This window comes from Chaetodon trifascialis, chromosome 10 (genome assembly GCF_039877785.1).
Source record: "Chaetodon trifascialis isolate fChaTrf1 chromosome 10, fChaTrf1.hap1, whole genome shotgun sequence".
In the NCBI taxonomy this organism is placed as follows: Eukaryota; Metazoa; Chordata; class Actinopteri; order Chaetodontiformes; family Chaetodontidae; genus Chaetodon; species Chaetodon trifascialis.
Genome location: NC_092065.1, coordinates 23,753,428 through 23,774,202, shown reverse-complemented (window position 1 = coordinate 23,774,202; position 20,775 = coordinate 23,753,428). Strand labels below are relative to the sequence as shown.

General features: G+C 41.7%; 2 protein-coding genes across 2 annotated transcripts in view; one reads left to right on the top strand and one right to left on the bottom strand.

Annotated features, from left to right (window-relative positions):
• Window positions 1-20,775, bottom strand: part of LOC139337292 (protein C19orf12 homolog) — a 344,772-nt gene that overhangs the window by 273,682 nt on the left and 50,315 nt on the right. The window lies entirely within an intron of this gene.
• Window positions 17,080-20,775, top strand: part of syt9b (synaptotagmin IXb) — a 44,968-nt gene continuing 41,272 nt past the window's right edge. The window contains exon 1 of the mRNA XM_070973123.1: window positions 17,080-17,764. Within this exon, the coding sequence (XP_070829224.1) occupies window positions 17,617-17,764 (148 nt within the window). The 5' untranslated portion in view covers window positions 17,080-17,616. The remainder of the gene's footprint in view (window positions 17,765-20,775) is intronic.

The window sequence follows — 20,775 nt, the reverse complement described above, 5'->3', positions numbered from 1 at the left end:
CTCCACAGATTACATTATAAATTCACTCCAGGCCATAAAAAAACCCTTTCAATTCGCAGGGTGTGTCAGACAGTTGAGATAATGTCCAGATGAGCCAAAGCTTTTCCCAGAAATGCTAAAATTATAACAAGTACGCCAGCTTATTCTAATGAATACTGTAATATTGGTTTATCGGGTTGAATTGTAAGTGACAATAAAATTATATTATTGCATATTTACACTCCAACAACACAAGAATTTAAAGGTTGGAAAAAATGTTTCGCACCCTCTCTCTCTCTCTCTCTCTCTCTCTCTCTCTCTCACACACACACACACACACACACACACACACACACACACACACACACACAGATGTAAACAGAGAGGTGGTTCAATAGCTATTGAATGGATATACTCTGGCTATTGTCCAAATCAGTCTGAAGGCTGGGGGGATAAAAGGAGGCATTAATAGCTTTTGATCGCATTGAAGGTCAACTTTATATGGACAGGATGACTATCCACCTCTTGGAGGATTTCTATGAAAGGTAACAGTTCCGGACTAAATTGTACTCTTCAGAGGAGACTGTGGTTTAGCTTTTCTTCTAGGCATTGAAACCACAGGCCCTGTACCTGCAAGAGTAAGAGCCCCACAATTATAACAGAAGAATGAGTTCAAGCATTACTTTTGGAGCATTTCTGTGGAGTTAAAGTTGTAAAGAATCAACAAGCAGACACTTTCAAAATGCAAGCCTGGTATATGCTTGAGGTCAGAGGTCAGAAGGGGTAAAAAATTAAATAAATAAATAAAATACAATACAGCTCTTATTGTATTTAAGTAGGGTCTAGGGAGGTCTCTGCATACATTTTTCTGTCTCTGCAGTTTACTTCTAGTTTGCAGTTAGGGTTAGGGTTGTCAATCAGCAATGTCACAATAGGTGTTTTGCCACTGACAGCCAATAGAAGACATCCATGGAAAACATAGAAAAGACAGCATGCTAATCCTGATCCAAATAGTGCAACAAATTTCTCCCATTTGACATTTTACCCTTTAATAATTTAATGTGCCAGTGCTGACCAAGAACATTAATGTGGTATACAGCACTTTACTGTAATACTAACCCAAGAACTGAAGAGAAGGACTGCATATAACAGCCATGTGTATTGTGTATTCATTGTATTGACCGTCTTTCTCAGTGAGGGATCATAAGCTCAATGATTTATGCTCTAGGAAGTGTGTTTGGCTGCTGCATTGCAAGACATGCAAAGCTCATACCTTGAGCACTACACTACAACACAACACAACACAACACAACACAACACAACACAACACAACACAACACAACACAACACAACACAACAGACAAGCCTAGATGATCCACAGAAAGAGGCTGGAGAGTCAACTGAGAGTGGACAGGCCAGGTAGAAGTCCAGTTCCAGATTACTCATGACAACAGACTGACAGAGCATGGGCTGAGCACGAGGGTAGGCACCTGGACACAAAAACAGGAGTGAGGCTGACAGGAAGCCGACAAGACAAAATATTAAGTTGATCTCATATTCAAAGTATGAACACAAAGGTGAACAGATGATTTGACGACTACTGGGTGAGGGGCCAGTGAATTTAGTCAGCAGATGGGTCTTGATTAAATAATTAGCAGCAGAAATACCATGGAGACAATACACATGACAGACTAGTTTATCAGCTGTCTCTCTGGCAGAGAGAAGTTTGGGTAAGACATTAAATGTGCTGCTTTATAGAAACTGTTCGCTACAGCAAGAATAGCAGTGTTACCTTGGGATTGGGGCAGTCCAGTGATGAAATCCAGGGTGATGTGTGACCAGGCTCAGCCAGGGACTGGCAATGGCCTGAGGAGACCTGCACTGATGTGAGGTCTTCCCTGTGCATAGACAAAAAAAGCAGATACATACTCATGAGTGTCTGCCCCCCTCCCAGGCCACTAGAAGTGCCGTTTGAGCACCTTAAAGTCCAGTTGGCACCCGGGTGACAGTCAAACTGGAACGTGTGAGCCCATTGCAGAACCTGGCAACAAACACAAACAGGTGATTAGGCAGGTCATTACCTGGGTCAGGCTAAAGCTGCTCACCTGTCTGACCACAGCTTCAATCTCCCATGTTACTGTGGGCACCACACAGGTAGAGGGGATGGTAGGCTCAGGCTGGTCTCGTCAGCACTGCATTGCCTGGAGAGGGCATTGGGCTTCATAATCCTGGAGCAAGGGCAGTAGGTAAGGGTGAAGTTGAAGTGGCTGAAAAACATTGACCTTGACATTGACATTGATTGGACACAGAATGTTGGGACAGCACCCCTCCAACCCCTGTGTTGGCGGTCTCCACTTCCACCACAAACTGAAAGGCTGGAGTGGGTTGTATGAGTACCGGAGCTGACGTGACCAAGCCCTGCAGTTTCCTGCAAGCCCTGCATTCTCAAGTAGTCTCTGCAACCATTGTGCTCCTCCTCACCCTGGGAAAAATCAGCATATCATCCAGGTAATTAAAGATGAAGCAGTTCAAAAAGTCCCTGAGGACATCATTCACCAGGTTCTTGAAAACTGCTGGGGCGTTATGTGGGTTATGTGAAAATGGTGGCTCCCTGAAGGAGTTTAAAAGCAGAGGAGTTCAAATGCAGAGGATATCTTTTTTGGAGACAAAGAAAAACCCAGCACCAACAGATAAAGAGGACGGGCAAATAATACCTGGATGTACAGTACATCTCCACAGCCTCCCTTTTGGGGCATGACAGATTTTAGAGGCGGCTGGAAGGCAATGGGCCCCAGGGAGGAGATCAATGTGGCAGTCATGAGGACAGATCTGGGGGTTACACTGTCATGGAGATGGAGGACACCTTTTGTGGTAAGGAACAGACTGCGGACAGTGGGATAAACAAGGTAGCGGGTATTTGAAATCTTGACATGGGAGAGGACTTTGTAACAGACCGACTCACCAATACCCCCACTGCTATTGATGAGTCCACTCTTTTGACTTCACAGGACAAGTCATGATGGGGTCTCCACAATACAAGCATGCCCCTGCTTGGAAGCAATGCAGCCTCTCCTCCTGAGATAACTGCAATCTCCCAAGCTGCATAGGTTCCTTTGATGGGACGGTGACTGTGCAGGACATCTCCTTGGACACTGGAGTCTGACAAACTTCTTGAGACAAAAGTCTTGAAAGGCCTTTGTTAAGTTCTAGGACCATTTATTCTGCCAACTGCAATCACCCAAAAGTTTAGGAAATTAGTCCCTGACATTTAGAGGATTGTCTGAGCAAAAGTTCAACTAAGGCTTCAAACACACAGTTCACATCATTCACCAAAGGCCAGCTGTAACACTGTGAGGAAAACTAGCTCTGACACAAGCCCTTTAAAAAGAGAGATCCTGAAATAGGCTACTGCTGTAAAGAGGACCCGTCATTATGCTGGCATTGCTTTTTTAACTGAACCAAACAATGCTGGCATCATGCTATCCCACTGGTGATGTTAGAGACCAAGCAAACAATGTGTGACTATTAACACAGCAGCATCTGAGGTCTAACCTGCTGTTAAACAATGATATAAAGGAAGTTTATTTCATTACAATGCATATGTGTAATAATTATGAGTTAGTGGCATGTCACATGCCACATTGGTGTGGAGTGTACCTTACAATATGTCAGAGCATGGTGATTCATGAAAGACCATATATCCAAATCAACCACAGCAGTTTTGATGAGTTTTAACTCATTTAATTGAAACTTTTCTTGTAATGTTTGCACTGAAGGACACACAGACATGGGACACATGATGGCAAGCCATTTCTACGGACTATGTTCCTGACAACAACTCAGCTTTGTCGCAGCAGTGACAGGATCCACTGGATATGGTTGGTTTGGGTTGGGTTGGGAATTTTTTCCTTGAACTGAATTGAATTGGAGTACATAAGTGGAACTGAGGTTAAGCTGAATGAGCTGAAGGTTTCACATTTTATACAGTATTTTGCTTTTCACAATTGCCATTATTATGACTTTAGTGTTCAGTTCACTTTGATTTGGAAATGGTGAAATTAAAACCAAAATAGATACAATCTATCAGCATATCATATGTAATGAACCATCCAACTCTGACAGATTTTTTAAACTAAAATATTTCTAACCTAAGTTAAAGAGACAAAAAAGTGGAAAGTGAGTTCTGCTAACATTTTTGTTTCTTGCAAGATTGTCTTTGTTTCACTTCCGTTAAATGCCAGCTTTTGTACTTAAAGTATCTAGTCTTTAGTTTCATTTCATGTTGTTATCCCCTTTCCAGTTGAATCGGGGACTGGTCCAGTAGCATAAATAGTGTTGTACTGGTGGGTACAAGTGCTACATTCCCATTTTACAGAAAAGATGGTTCAGCTCTGTTGCTACCAGTGCTGCTGGTTTAACAGCAGAACAACAACCGTGTTTGTATGTTTACATTATGTTTATACAGAATGGCAAGGCAGACATTCCTACCTTGAACAGGCCTCTATCAATGGAGCTATAGAGGCCCTTACAGTGAGTTACAATAGGCTTTGTAAAACTACAATGTTAAACAATGGTCAACAATGGAGTAAATGCACGCTTCAGCTCAATGCCTTGGTTCTGTTGCCTGCAAATGTGCTGCTCTCATGAACCTGTTTATCAACCGTAGAAGGCTGCTATTTTCAACAAAATCTCTGATAAATCACACTGTCAACAACTGGCAACAAATGCCAGACAAACAAAGTCAGCAACCACTGGCGGACAGAGTAGAGTCTTTACTCTGTGGAGTTTTTGACCACCAGTTGCACTATGGAACATTGTTTTTACAAGTGGGCTCTCATTTTATTTGTACAGTGCATGCATGAGGGTGTACATGCAAGCACATGAGTGACGTGATACACATTCCTTCCGCCAGTTTCACATTATCCCTGTAAAGACAGAGAAGAAAACTACCAGCTGGTAAAGATGGATGCGAATCAAAATGTTAAAAAAGAATGGCTTTGCAAATATTTAATGTGGTAGGAAATGTATCCAACATAATTTGCCAGGCCTCTTGGATCCCCACAGTGTGTTGAGTAAAACTGAATATAAATATAACTTTGTTTGTTTACAAAAACCTCCACTGGGCACCTTTAACAGCTAAAGGCACAGATATTATCCTCAGGTGTTGGTGAAGACCAAAGCAGAACCAAACAGAGGGAACATTGCACTTACGCATCAGGTGACCTGAAACATGACTGCTAATGCTGCTCCACGTCTGCTGGATATGTAAATATTTCACCATATAGCAGCTGTATGAAGTGATCTCAATCTTTTGTTTACAGCTTGTTCCAAGGCAATTCCAATGGGAAAAAAAGCCCAAAAAACAAAAACAAATCCATTAATGCAGCTTGAAGAGAGAGAAGATATTATCACCCTGTATACTTGCATCACGAGCCTCCTATCAACAGGACCAAAATGTCTTTCCACTTGATAGCTGACTGTGGACAAATAATGCATCATCTGTGTTCATCAGCTGGAGGAAGAAAAGCTGGATCGGGAGTCCTCATACCTAAATTATAAAATGAAACAGCACCGAGCTCTGTATTAAATTAAAAGGTAAATCTTAGTATGCTGTCCGCCACTCTGGCAGGTAAATGTTTACAATATTAACACACACACACACACACACACACACACACACACACACACACACACACACACACACACACACACAATATAAATCCTTATTTATGCTTGTAAGTTGTTACAGTGACAAGCAAGTCCCATATGGACATTAAAAAAAATACAACAACAACAACAACAACAACAACAACAACAAAAACCAGGCTGGTCCGTCTCTGTCTCTACCCGGTTCATCTGAGTTCCTGGTGAGAAACTGCTGTGCCAAGTCATGTTTAATAGACGACAACACAGCCTGCCTGTTGGACATGAGCACACTGTCTCTGCAATGAAGCCTTTCAAAATTTTGGAAATGCAGATGCTATTGTGAGGAATTGTTCCAATTCTGAAGTCTTTCTGTTTCTCATCAAAGTTATATAACTGTCCAACAGAATGCTGTAGCTTAATCCAGGTCAAAAAAGTAGTTTTCTTTAGTGTATTAGAAATATCATTTAAGTATAGGAAAGTCATTACATGTACACTTCTACTTTTTATGCTTAATTTAAAGTATGTTTGACATATTGTATACTTTTAAAAAGGTTCTTTGTAAGATCCTGAATTATCCCCCCCCCCCATATCTATACATGTGACCACCATTAGCCGTCAGCAATTACTCTGTACATTACTGTAATCTCAGGTAAATATAATAGCTGGGAGACAGGGTGGTTGGAGCTTCCAAATTTTTTATTTGTCTTTTGTGAGTTGTCCAACTTGCTGAAAGTTCAACACTTGATTTGTGCTACAAAACTTACAGTTTCTCTACCTCCAGTGCTTCCTCAGAGAACATTGTATTTACAATTGTGTTGAGTTGCCAAGGTTTGATCATTGTTCCTTTATATTTGTTAGCAATATGAAATGGGAAAACGTATTAGAGTGATTCATGTTGTCAATAGAACTGTCCATGGCCAGTTGACCATGACCATGGCCGTATGACAAGAAAATCTTTTATTTTAGAGGTCTGTTGAGTTCCTTATTTTAGACAGAGGAATATGTCAGCAGGGATGGTTTTAAAGGAGAGTTGGTTGATGTCTAACTCATGGATGCTTAGGAAAGGTCTAACGGTCCTCTCAGTCTACTCTATCTCTATTGTAAGAAACAAATTATCTTTTTCCCTTGCATCTGTCTCCCTCTATCTCACATCCTGCTGTCAAATGCCAAGGCTGTCAAAGACTCACTTGTTTGTTCACGGAGTGTCTCGAGTCCTGCCTTCCTCTTAATACTACCTCACTGTTCTCCTCTTGAATCCCTTTTCCTCCCTCCTTTCCATAGCAGCTGTCTCCTCTTCCTGGATGAACAGATAAATTGAAGTAAAAGGCACATAAATAACCAAATGCAGAAGATTTTTTTTCCCCATCCATTCAAAATGAGCTAAGGCAGCACTGGCACTTTTTCGACCATTCCATGCCATTGAATTGATCTGATTGAGAGTGTGTTCATAAACATCTGGGTGAAGACCTGCTGCTCTGGGAACAGTTTTGACTCCAGACCATGGTGACATTAGATTAGATTCAGCTTTATTGTCATTGTCAGAGTGCAACACAGAGACTGGTGGACAGAGTTCAGCAGGGTAACAGCTCTCCTGTGCCTGCTGGTGCAGGAATGGAGGCTCCTGAACCTCCTACCAGATGGTAGGGGGGCACAGAGTTCATGGTTGGGGTGGGAGCTGTCACTGCTGATGCTACGTGCCCTTCTTAGACATCGCTTGTGCTGTAGGTCCTCGGTGGCAGTTAGCTGGGCACCGGTGATGTGCTGGGCGGTTTTCACCATCCATTGCAGGGCCTTCCGCTTGAAGACTGTGCAGCTGTCGTACCATACTGAGATGCAGTTGGTCAGGATGCTCTCAATGGCGCAAGGGTAGAAGTTGACTAGGATCTGACGATCCAGGTTAACTTTCTCCTCAGGGAGTAGAGGCGCTGTTGAGCCTTCTTTATCAAGGTGGAGGAGTTGAGGGTCCAGGAGAGGTCTTCAGAGTTATGGATGTCCAGTTCAACCTCAGCCTCGTCGATGTGAATGGGGGTGTGACTGCAGCCTTCGGTTTTCCTGTAGTCCACGATGAGCTCCTTGGTCTTCTTGGTGTTGATGGTCAGGTTGTTGTTGGCACACCACACATTCCCATGGTCATACTCTCTATGAGTGATCTTTATATCTTATGAACTGGTCGCTCAACAGATGTTCTATTTTGTTTCCAGATGCAGCAGCCAGTTGTTTTTGGTGACAAAGCTCTGATAAACCCACTGTACACAACCTGCTCAGCATCTGCTAAACACCATCAAACACTATTTCCCTCAGGAATTTTGTGATGACCAGTGCAGAACTACAGGAGATTGAATATTGGACTTGCAATTATCAGATAGTCAGAAACACGACTCCCTGTCCAATTGAGTAATGAGTAATAATTTAGCTCCATGTCTGCTGGATGTGTATGCAGTCTAACTGTTAGCTAACCCCTGAACCATTGCAATTTTATAAGGCAATAATGTGTTAGTGTTCTGTTTTCAGTTTTTTCTGATGCCCCCAAGAGATCCATTACTGCAGCTTTAAAGAGCAAATGGACTTCATCAGCTAATACATACTGGCTTGAAGAGATCCCCAACTTGTTTTTTGAAATGCAAACTCTGTGTATGTTTGCTGTGGCTAATTTTTGGGCTTTGAGCAGCTGCCAGGCAACCAGCAAAGATGCCATGAAGTTACTGCAGGCTTATCTTTATTACCTTTGAACATAGCAAGACTGTTTCCCCTTGTTTCCCCTTCTTTATGGTATCTAAGCTGTGGACTGTTGGGAAATACCTTTGAAATGAAAGGTACTTCGGCTTGTTCAGGATATGGTCTGTGGATTTTCCTGAGGAAGGAGGAAATATGTGGAAAGTTTCAGTTTTAAAATGTGATTCTTGTTCAATTATTTGAGCACCAATGATAAAATTCTTTCCACTCCTATTAAGAAATGGAAATCAAACTAAATGCCATTCCTCATGCCATTTGCAGGGCTTATTTGAGCAAAGTGATGACCTGAGTTAGGAAAATCTACACACACAGTTTTAATGGACCCTTGGGCATAATTAATTTCCTCCAATATGGCACTTTTATTGCACACCTGCCACTACCACAAAGTTGTGGGAGTTGCCAATACAGTCTATAGGTTCCAGCCCATTAGTCAAAATTGGAAATTTGGCTCCAGCTACTGACAAAGGTGAACAAAATCTAGAAAACATGTACTGGTACATGTACAATATCTCTGTGTTATGTTAAAGGAACATTCACCAATCTCTGATTTGCATGGGCCCCAGTTACAGCTGGTTAGAGGCCACAGCTGTAGTTGCTGCTGACATTCCAGTGATCAAAGCACTGCCTTCAATATAAGCACTAAAAGCCAGAAATCGTCAGCATACATAACGTAATCATGCAGTCAGTGGTATTGGAAAAAACCCCAAACGCAGCACATATATTATGATTTCCATTTTGAGCCACAGCATAGTGACAATCATAGTGATTAGCCCTTTAACCTTAGTTAGGAGTTTATATGTGGATACTGCTCTCTGAGAAGCATGTGGAGGCTGAACAGACGGCCTCTGTTCCTCTGAGCCAGCTGGGCTGGCTCTGAGCCTGGCTCAGTCCTCCCAAATAATACTAAATCAAACTCACCCACATTCAAAAGACACACAGACACACCCCAGGGTGACACATACACAGACGCACTGCTGGGGCCATGTCCACACTTCAATACAAAGACCGTCAGTCACATGCAAGTAGAAATGAACAAATAAACATGCACATGTGTACAGAGATGCAAAAAAACACAAGAGCAGAGACACCCCCACACACACCCACTCACACAAATCAAACTGCTGTACAGAAGTTGGTTTTAAACCAGCAGCTCAACATCATCTTACACAGCACTTGCTCTTTCATGATGTACTGAGATTTTGGACCATTACAGCTGACAGTATTACATCATCTGGGTCATAAGCAGATAACATCTTGAGTGATCACTTCAGTGGGAGAGCAGTTTTATTGCACATTATGCCTGGCCAAATCTCACTGGCAGTGTCCGTGTGTGTGTGTATGCTGGCAGTGGAGTAAAATCTTCTCATGCTGTGGTGTTTAGTATTGATAAAACTCACCATGACACATTTGTCTGCAAAAAATCAAAGGTTGAGTGGTGTCACATGGGAGCAGTTTCAAAAGCAGCTGCACTCTCATTGCCTCTTTATGACAATAATAATCTATATGACACCTTTCAAAACATATTAGAAGGTGCTTTACAATAAAACCAATGAGAACATAGCCACAAGCAGCAGTGATTGGGGTCAGAGCAGACTTTGAGAATTTGGATGCTTGTGTATTGCTTAATTGACAAAAAGCATATAAGCAAACCCAACACATGCACATGCACAAATTGCCACATTTGCTGGCATCATGTGTTCACAAAGTGGTGAACCTCTCTCCATCCTTGCCTGTGAAGGACTGAGCCTGAGAAGAAGGAAGAGAAAGAATATTCCTTACAAAAAAAAAAAAGGCACAGTAATTACCCAAATGAAAAGTGGAAGATTACTGACCAACACTGATTTAAATTTTTAAAATCATTCTCCCAAAAATTTTTGAAAATATATGTCAAATTGCAGAAAATGATGTCAGTCTTGTCTTTTCTTTCAGGGCAAAGACCCCCCACACCCCCCTACTCCAATTGTGTCTCCTCAGAATTGTGGCTTGCATAACTGCCCTTGAATCCACATACGCATCAAAACAACACAAAGCCCAGACAAACACCATAGTCTCCTTTTTGATCAGCAAGTAGTTAAGCTGTTTTTTTAAATTCCTTAGAAAAGAAACATAAAGGATCCTCCTCCTTACTGTCCGCCTGCATCAACACTGCACCTGCACCACGTCACTGCTGCCCACCTGCAGCATGAACAGCTCCTCCATACAGGGAGTGGCCAACACTGAAGCACTGCACAAAAGGGCCTTGACATTCTGGAAAGCCTGCTGACAAAGAGGAGACCACATATATTCAGCATTTTTCTTTAACATATCAATAAGGGGAGCAACAGTAGAGGAAAAATTTCTAACTGTGGTAATATCCTACCATCCCCAAAAAGGGCAATAGCTCCGTTTTTATTGTTGGCACAGGAAACTGCTCTACAGCTTGCTCCTTTGCCTGCGCTGGCTGCACTTGGCCCTGGCCCACAACATGTCCAGGATATGTTAGTATGCCACAAGATTAACTGTGAGTCATTTAGCAGCCAAGCATCCAAACAATGAACAAATGCACAAAACATGACTGATCCAACTATTGCTGTAAACAAACACATCATTCAGATAAACAGTACAACCTTTGATATCAGCAATGACTCCAACACCATATTCATCCAACATGGAATGTTGTTACATTGTGCAAGCCAAAAGGCATCACCCTATGCAAATAAAAGCCAGATGGAGTTATAATTTGGACAACGTCACCTGCCAATATCCTTTCAGCAGATCAAATTTACTCACAAACTTCGAAGGTCTAACCTGCTCAATTCAATTCTCCGTCTGTGGAAGTGGAAAGGCATCCAGCTTGGTGACACTATCGCCTTTACAAAAATCAGAGCAAAATTCAGTGGTGTTGTCAGACTGAGGGACAAGTAGGCATGGGGAGGCCCAGCTAGAGGGTGATGGCTTGGCAATGCTGTTTTCCAGAATGTTATTTACCTCATCATCTAAATACTTGTGCTTATCAGCAGACACGATAAAGATTCTGTTTAATCAGTTCTGCATCCCCCATCTCTATATCATGGTCTATGTGAGTCTGTGAGGGTGTGTCACCAAACAATCTTGGAAAATTGCCAATGCAATACATTTTGACTCACTGCAAATGGCCCAAGTCATTGACACCTTCGCTGTTTTTTAGCCAACCACACAAATGCGAGACACTTTCCTCTCTGTCACTGCTCCTGACTGAGAGGTGGAACACTCCACCGTGTTTGCAAGAGCGACAGGCCGGACACTCTGAACTGTGTGCATTTACAGCAACCGGATCAACCGCACAAGTTGAACAGCTTTAACAGGTTAACATGACATGGCAATGCTTTCTTCAACAGTTCTGGAGTAGAAATTAAATGGTTGTCCTCTGAGGTCTGTGTGAGGACCTGTGAACCTGGCCTGGCCCCACTAGTTGGCAAAACCAGCATTTGATTGCCAGGACTGAACTGGCACCGCTCAGTCTGTCTATCATCAGCTTCATTTTCTCTTGTGCTGTAACATATGCATAAACCTACTTACATTGTCAGTATGATGAAGGCTTTTTGGAGAATCACTGCCCTTAACACTATTACTCAACACTGCAGGAGGACTACAGACAGAATATGCAAACACATAGTCATTTGGGCTAAACCCGGTGCCAGTGTCAGCTCCTTGGCTGCCAGCAGTAACCATGGCAAATCTTCCTCCCAATCCCTCCCTCAAGTGTCTGATGAAAATTCCTCAGCTGGGGGATCCATCATGACCATTTATCATTTAACCAAACCCAGCCAGCACCTCTCGGTCACGGAAAATCTTGGATGTGTTTGATTTGTGTCATTTCAGTGCTTTCTGGGTGGTGTGTTACCTCAGTGATTGAATACGGTAGATGCGACTTTTTCTAAAGATCCGGATGTGCAATAATGACTGACAGAACAACTACATTATGTTCAAAATAAATACAAGGACTGATTGGTCACTCTAATCAGGCTGCCTTGGAAACCCCTAAAATCAACAGCACCTGGACATTTTCAAACACAAAGAGGAAAAATTGATTAAATGTACACAAGTGAGAGCTGGTCTTAAACTGGGGACACGAGGCCCACAGGTTTTCTATAAACTCAACTGGATGTGTGCAAGGGCAAGAATTCTTCTCAGCAGACACTGTGGGGGTCTGACTTCAGATATTAAATTAAATGTTAGGCCAAATTAGCCAATTTTTTTCTTTTCGTTTTCTTACAAAATTAATGTTATTTTCATGAGCCTATCAGTGTGAACAGACTTGGAAAAAACATGGACAATCCATAATGATAACAAGATGCTTAGCCTGAAAATTCTCTCACACGTTGGTCAAGGTGGCAGTCAGTGCTCAATAAAAACCCACAGTTCAACTACCATTGAATGAGTCCTTATTTCAAACTCCTTTTCAGGATCCCAGGAGGCAAACAAAAACACTCTCACTACTGTGCTGTGTGCAGTTATCCAAGGCTCTATTCATTTTGGCCTAACATTTTTTTTTTTTTTTTTTTTTTACATTTTCTTCTGATTAGATATACAGTAGGCAAGAGCCTGACCATACAAAATCTTAAATCACTTCTAAAACTGTGTGGTGTGGTCACTCAGAGGTAGACAAATGCATGAACAAATGTTTCAGCATCAGCCATGGAGACAAATCCTGGCAATATATCTTCAGTAGAAATATGTAGTCTTTGTAATATTGTATATGTAAAGCTGAGGATCATCTGCATAGGCATGGGAACCAAGTTTGTAACAACTGATTCATTTTCAAAGGGGTTACATAAAACTAGAGAAAATAAAAGGACCGAGCATAGATCCATGTGGCACACCATAACTGACTGTCTTGGGGTCTGATGAACAGTTGTGTTGAACAAAGTGAGATCTATCAGATGAATATGATCCAAATCATGATAGAGCAGCATCAGAGAGACAAATATAATGTTCTATGCCATGGAATAAAATGTGGTGATCAATCATATCGATAGCTCCACTGATGTCAGGAGCCCTAAAACTAAAATTGAGCCTGAAAAGTAGTAAACCATTTACCACTTTTGTAGTAGTAGTAGTTCATGTGCTGTGGGATTTTCTGAAGCTGGACTTGTGACGTTCATACAGGTTATTGGATAAAATGTAATCTATGAGCTGCTGAGTCATTGCTTTTTCAAGGAGCTTTGAAAGGAGAGCCAAATTTGTGATTGGTCTGTAGTTGTTGATCAACAGTACAGTTCCACTACTAAGAGATTTGTTTATTATCTGAAGCAGTCATGGGCTGATAATTGGAAAAAAGTTACACATTTTAGTCACCTGAGCATCAAGAGTCAAAAATAACACCTCTTAATGTAACATTATTAATGACATGTCTGCATCATCATCATAAGTTAATGGTATGATAAATTGATCATGCCTTTTAACATGATCAATTGATCTTTGAACACAAAACTTTTCTTTCAAACTGTGAAAGAAGTGAAGCAATTCTCTTTCATTATAAAGACCTCCTCATCTGTCAGCCTTCATTCAGAGCAGAGAATGAATCACATCTATTCTGATTTATCTTTTGTGGATCTGCAAAAGTGAGCTGGTAAATGCTGAAGTCATATTTCACTGATGCTATTATTACCAGACAACTGAATCCAAATCAGGTCAGGCCAAGGGTGTCGGCTTGGTTGTGTGTGGGTGTGTGTGTGTGTGTGTGTGTGTAAGTATAGATATATTATGGCTTTTAAAAAAAATTTTAAATACATTTTTATCATCTTGCAAGTAAGATGTTATGATGAGATTGGTTGTCATGCTTTTCATCATAATGGTAATATAACAAAAAAAATGTATAATAACTGCTGTATTATAAAGCACTAACCCAATTATTATTATAATCTATAATTTGGTGTTATGTCATATAAAATATGTTTAATAAAAAATTCAACCTCTGTTTCCAATGTCAGGAATAAACCTTTAAACTTAATAAATAATGTCTTTTACTTATTTCGCTTCACAGAATGGTGTCTGCAGTCTTCCTCTCAAGCTGCAACCCCAACAATGAGAGGGTAGAACAGCTGTCATGCTGCCTGAGCGGCAAAATTCAGTACAGTGAAAGTCAGAAAATCACTCCCTATTGCTTGTTAAACAGAAATGCTGTGAACGCACAGTAACAACTGGAGGAGACTCAGGCGAGCATTTTAACACTGTGATCAACTCAGAACTTTGTGAATGAATCAAAAATGAAGTCCTCCATTCAGGTTCAGCGATTGCTTGATGCACAGATTGCATGGATTGCTGGTCAGTCAGCATCCGACACCTCCAGCATCTGGAACATTAAGAAATTTTTTGGCCCGGTCAGAAAAATCCATTTGCTGAAGTCAACTGATTGTTAAAAAACAAAAGACACTGTTTAGTTGTCATGGTTACCTGGAGTGGGGCAGAGCTCACCTCTGACCCTAATCTGCCCTGTACGAGTCTGAGATGAGTATTACATCAGTGAATTTAGCTGGCAGTGTCAGCTATATTCCCAAAGAGCTGCTCTGTGTACTTTGTTTGATATAACAGTGGTGTTTGACCTCTATGCTCTTGGTATTACATCAGCTGCGAAAGCCAGAAAATGCCCTGAACACTGCAATGAGGTAAGTCGTGTAAAATAACTCACTTCAATCATTTGAATCAAGCTGGAGTTGTCTAAGCAGAGAATCCTGAAGATATTTCTCAGATAGTGTCTGTGGATTTTTGACTGGCTAAAAATAATTTTCTTTTTTATTTTGGAAAGCAGTTGCAATCAACATTTTTCACTAATAATTTATCAAATGACAATATGAAAACAATGTGACAATGTAAAAGGGGTCGCTCATAGTGATGAACCAGCAGCCTGAATCCCCAGCTCCACCTAGTTTACTGGGCTTTATAGTGAATTTCAGGTCATTGTTTAGCTGTCTCAACCCGTCCAACATTAGACAGCAATCAAATTAGTGGCTAGCTGTTGAACATAGTGGTGCATTTAACACAGAGCCAGATATTTCCCTCAAGCTGGTAGAGACCAAAACAAAGCTAAAGAAGAATTAACATTGGAGTTGCATTTGCCAGGTGGCCACAAATTTGGCTCCAAATGAATGATTCTTCCACTGGAAGTGTAAATAAGCAGCTGGTTGCTAATCCAAAAAGGTCACGATTATCAGTGTTGTGTTCACAACTCGTTTCTGCTGCTCCACATGGCCAAAGAAATCAGTTATTGCACATTTTAAAAAATGCCTGAATGTTTTACCAAATGCAGGGGCTTATGAGAAACATTGTCTTATCCATCCCAACAAAATTTGACTGTGATTGGCCAGTGAGGCTAGTCCCAAAACAGCATGCTGTCATGTGCGTCCCAAACGACAGGAAGACAGAGATGGCTGTAAAAGAGAAAGACAGGGTTATTGACTTTCTGTTGCCAATAAATTTAGGGAAGGCTTGCCCTCCTCTATCCCACCTCCTCATTACCCATCAGCCCTGGTCCTGCTTAACTTGCCAAGCTGCCAAGAAACTTGCACTTGTACAGTCTTAATTCAACAAGCTTAGCCCCTGATATTATTTTACCTTATTTAGCCCAATATTTCTTTCACAGCTTACAACAAACAACAATTTTTTGCATCTCTACGGGGATTGTTAGGCAACAGCTTCCTGTATTTACACTTCCAGCAGATGGAGCAGTTTCAACATTTATTTGTTACTTCAGTGATCTGACCATCTGATGGATATAAGTCTTCTTTCAGTTTTGTTTTGGTCTACATGCTCTGTTAGCTAGTCACTAACTTTGTTTCTCACATTGTGTTTTTAGGGCTTTGCTCCTAACAAACATCAGCCTCCTGGGGCTGAAAACGACACAGATGAAAGCTGTGACAGTGAATGAAAGTGGCTACATTTCATGAGATGAATGCAGTTCTGTAGAGCGGAGGGGAGCTGAGTGTTCATAATTCCCTGTGGGGTTTTTGCCGCAAGCGACCCTTTTATACACAGTAATTTGATCGGTTGTTTATATATAAATATTGATTAGTGCAGCTTTAGATTACATTTTTTGGAGGTAAAAAAGCTGTTATAAATGCACTTCACCTCTGGGGACCTTGCTGTCTTCCCATTGGTTCTGGGCACCCAAGGTATGAGGTCTGCAACTCAGTTATTTGAGGACTTTGCTTTTCAGTCCCAGTATATGCAGCCAAAGCACTGCAAACTGATGCATCAAAATCTGCAGTTAAGTTATTTTTGTGTTGCTTAGAGCTATTTGTTGATGCCCTTAAAGGTCCTCTCCAAATACTTGACAAACAGACAGAGAAAAAGACAGAGAGACTGAGACAGGGAGGCCTTTATTAGCCCCTTCACTAGGGCTTTCATGTGACATTTATCTGTCGTTCTCGCCCTTCATTACTAACCATCAGTAAAGGTCAGCCTCGTCATGTGGGTCCTCTCAGGTGTTTGGGTCCCTTAGCCTGCTTAAACATCTGCTACCCAGAAGCACATAGGGATATTACTTCATTACTCATGAGTTTACCTGGTGAGAGGAATCAGATCTGACCGCACTCATTAGACAAAAGAGAAAACGGAGGAACGGTGAGGGATTTCATGACATTTGCAGTAAGAGGCACACAGAAGTCTCTGCTGGTTTTATCTCAGAGGACTTCACTGTGAGGTGGAAAGGCTGCTGCTTGGAAAGCAAGCTGTTGGTGGTGGAGGTGGAGGCGGGTTGATGGAGGCCGAGCTTCCTCTCTGTCTCCCTGCATCCAGTGCATTGAGAAATAATTGAGCGCAGTGAAAGCCGAGCATTCATTCAAGGACCTTGACTGGCGCTGCTGAAGCCTGGGGGCTCAGTAGTGATTCAGCAGCACCGCGGAGCAGCGCACAGGACACAGAGGAGGAACAAAGAAGCAAGCAAGAAAGAAGCGAATAGAAGGAAAGAAGCGGAGGAGAAGAGCGTGAGCTGCGCGCTGGACCGGAGCCGCTATTTCATTACTGAACAACAAAACAATGTAAAGGGGGATTACTTTAAACCAATAAAAACTTCTCCTCCCTCAGCTTATCTCCTCAGCTTTAACTCAAAATTCACATAAACGCCAGTTTTTTCGGGTTTCTCCGCGGATGCGTCTAGCGCACTGAATTTATCCAGGGGTGTAGCCGTGGCGTGATTCGTGCGTCTTTGCGCCGGTAGAGGCTGTGAGCGAGCGTGCGTGGGGCAGAGCTGGTGGGGGATCAGCCGGAGTGGCCGACCAGTCAGAAGGATGCTGGAGGGCAATGCCTGCAGAAAGAGAGGATGAGATTTGTCGAAAGGCGCTGGAACTGCTCTCCGACCTGTGCTCCAAGGGAGAGGTGCAGGACGACAACTGCCTGGATTTCATTTACTACTTCAGGGACTTGGCCAGACCGCGTTACACAGACTCAGGTCAGGCTTCACAATCTTCTCTCTGAGAGTTTAGACTTTACCTTTATTATAGGCTGAAGAATCTGCAGCTGTCTTAATAGTCATGATAAAATTCATAGTTTAATTTGTGCATGAGCTTCAGGGGTTGATGAAGATTAATTTCTGTTTTTAGCACACTTTAATCTCCAAAAGACATGTTTCACTTCTTATGCAGCTTCTCTTCAACTTTCATGCTGGGAGAGAAATATGTGGAGTTTAACATTTTATGCTCTTATTTTGTCCGTACATGCAGTCGATGCACTTGTTTTCAGACATTAATTCACGTGAGTGCACATGAAAAGATTATTTTCTTTGTCTCTCTGTAAAGAAGACAAAATCTGCTTTCCTGCATACAGAAAGTGGAATAAACACACACCATTCTGTGCGGAACCACTGTGTTCGCAGTTCACAAAATGCGAGAAGAGTGCATCTGTGAACTTGTTGCTTGCATCCATTAGCACCGGCAGAATCCACAAAGCATTTCAGAACTATCCAGTAGCCTATGTGTGTGTTTGTTTGCAAGTCCATCTCAGCCTCCATCATCCTTGAACAGACGGAAGTGTGTATGAGTGTTGCTTGTGTTTCTCTTTTCTCTGGCGGGCAGGAGAGAGAGAAAAAGCCCCACCCGATATTCCCAATAGCTCCCAGCACTTTGCAGACATGGTTGTAGCAAAACAAAGAGGACCAGTGACCTAATCCAGTTATTTTAGACTCCCAGCCTGGAGTAGCTGGAAATTCTTCAATGTTGGCATTAGAAACAATATATAGAACAATATTCTGATCAGTCTGGGGCCAGTTACTGAAAAGATAGCAGTCTCTGGAACTTAAAATAAATAATAATATTAAATCTCCATCTGTACTATCACACACACACACACACACACACACACACACACACACACACACACACACACACACACACACACACACACACACACAGAATTTAAGTTATTTAATTTTCTTATTTTTTGGACAGTATAGATAGTTTGCTGGAAAACTCTCCCAGAAAATTTTGGGAATATTACATGGATAGCAGCTAGCGATGGTTGCTATACCATAAAATTATTGTGAATTATTTTCTTTAGGTAACAATCCGGAAAAGCATCATATCTACTGTGATAAAATGTTCAGTACAGGGTGTGCGCATGTGTGTGTGCATGTGTGTGTGCGTGCATGTGTGTGTGTGGGCTGGTGGGGGGGTGGGGGTTGGCATACAGAGTATAATGTCCATATACACATAAGAGCATGTAGGGTATTATATTATATGTCCCATACATATAGGCTCTGCATCATACGTGCAGCACAGTTGTGAATGTATTTCTCTCCTCTGTGTGCATCCGTGTGTGTGTGAGGGAGTGTTTACATGTATGTTGGTTTTTGTTTGTGGCTCGGGCCGCTGCCTTTAAACATGTTACAATCCATCATTAAACATGTATGATGGAAGAGGAAGTTCAAGCTACCATAGTGGTTCCCCTGAGGACCTGTGACCCACTTCCTCTTGTATTAGACTGCTCTAAATGCACATACATATGCACACACAAACACACAGACACACACATACACACACACAGATTGATTCACACCAAACAAGTAACACTCGGAGTCAAGAGGGGAGAGACTGGAGCTCAGCTACCGATCTCTGATGCTCTAAGTTTTGGGAGTTTCAACGTTTTGCAACCTTTTTTTAAACACTTTAATCTTTATTGCCTTACGTCCATATGCCCATTTACAAGTAACACAAAAACATAACACTGAAACACACAATTGCACAGAGGGTGTTACGGTTTACAATTTGAAATGTAGTTTAAAATGCTGTTACGTATTAAAAACCATACAATAATTTACATTGTCTTCGATAAAATCCTACAGTGCTAATGACATTATTTCTAAACCTAATCCCTTTTCTGTTAAACTCTTTCACTCCACTTGTTGGAGATTATGTATCCTAATACCTCTTTCAGCACTGAGTTCACTCTGTCCCAGAATGGCTTTCTCTGGGCAGCTCCAGAGGATGATTTGCACCTGTACGGCCACATTGCCTCCAGCATGTCTGTTGCCTTGAAAGTTGTTTTGCTTTCCACATTAGGTGTAAAGAAGAAACAAATTGTGTGTTTCCAATTAAATTCTCTTGATTTGTCTGAATTTGAAGGTGTCTGTAGTGTTGCACACAGCCTTCTTCCAAAAGTGTGGTGTTCTATTTCTACTACAACTACTGTTGACCACTATGCTATGATAAAGGTTTAGAAATCCTTGATGTTATTAATATATGTGTTGACATCACTTCTACCATTGGATTTCACTTTTGTGTTCAATGCAATGTCCTACCGAAAGGACTGAATAGGTCGACTGCCAGTGATGATATCACCAGAAATGATGTGACCATTCCCAAAATGACATATATCATCATTGGAGAGTAGCAGTGACAGGTGGACTGGGCCTTCATGCTCACATGGTTGATGATGTGAATTGTCACAATTTGCTTGAGTTTAAGCACGTAAACGTCTTGGGTAGGTTTAGAAGGGTCATGCTTTGGGTTAACATAAGCATGTTAATGTTACATACGTTACGTTATGTAAGTGCATTGGGAAATTCAGCTTGACCAAGTTGACTTTCAGTTTCACATGGGACACAAGAGCAGTCTCCTGGGTGAAAGTCTTGGTTTTGTTTCATCCATCCATCCTCCCCACCTTTGTTCATTTGCAGACTATCTTGGCCTTTATTCTATACCACCTGACTTCCTCCTTTGCTCCCGTCGCAATTACTCCGGCCGCTAGAGGTTGCAGCTTAACAATGAACATAAATTTGGGTCATAATACTCGACTCGCACAGGCGACCTTTATGGCTGTTTTTCTGGTGAGGACATGCTGTTTTTATCTCATTTGAAGATATCTAAACAAGTCCTGATTCATAAGTGCAATCTGTCCTTCAGATCTTGAAAACCTATTAGGTCTCCATTTTCAGTAACAGTACAATATGCAGCCATTTCTTTTTCA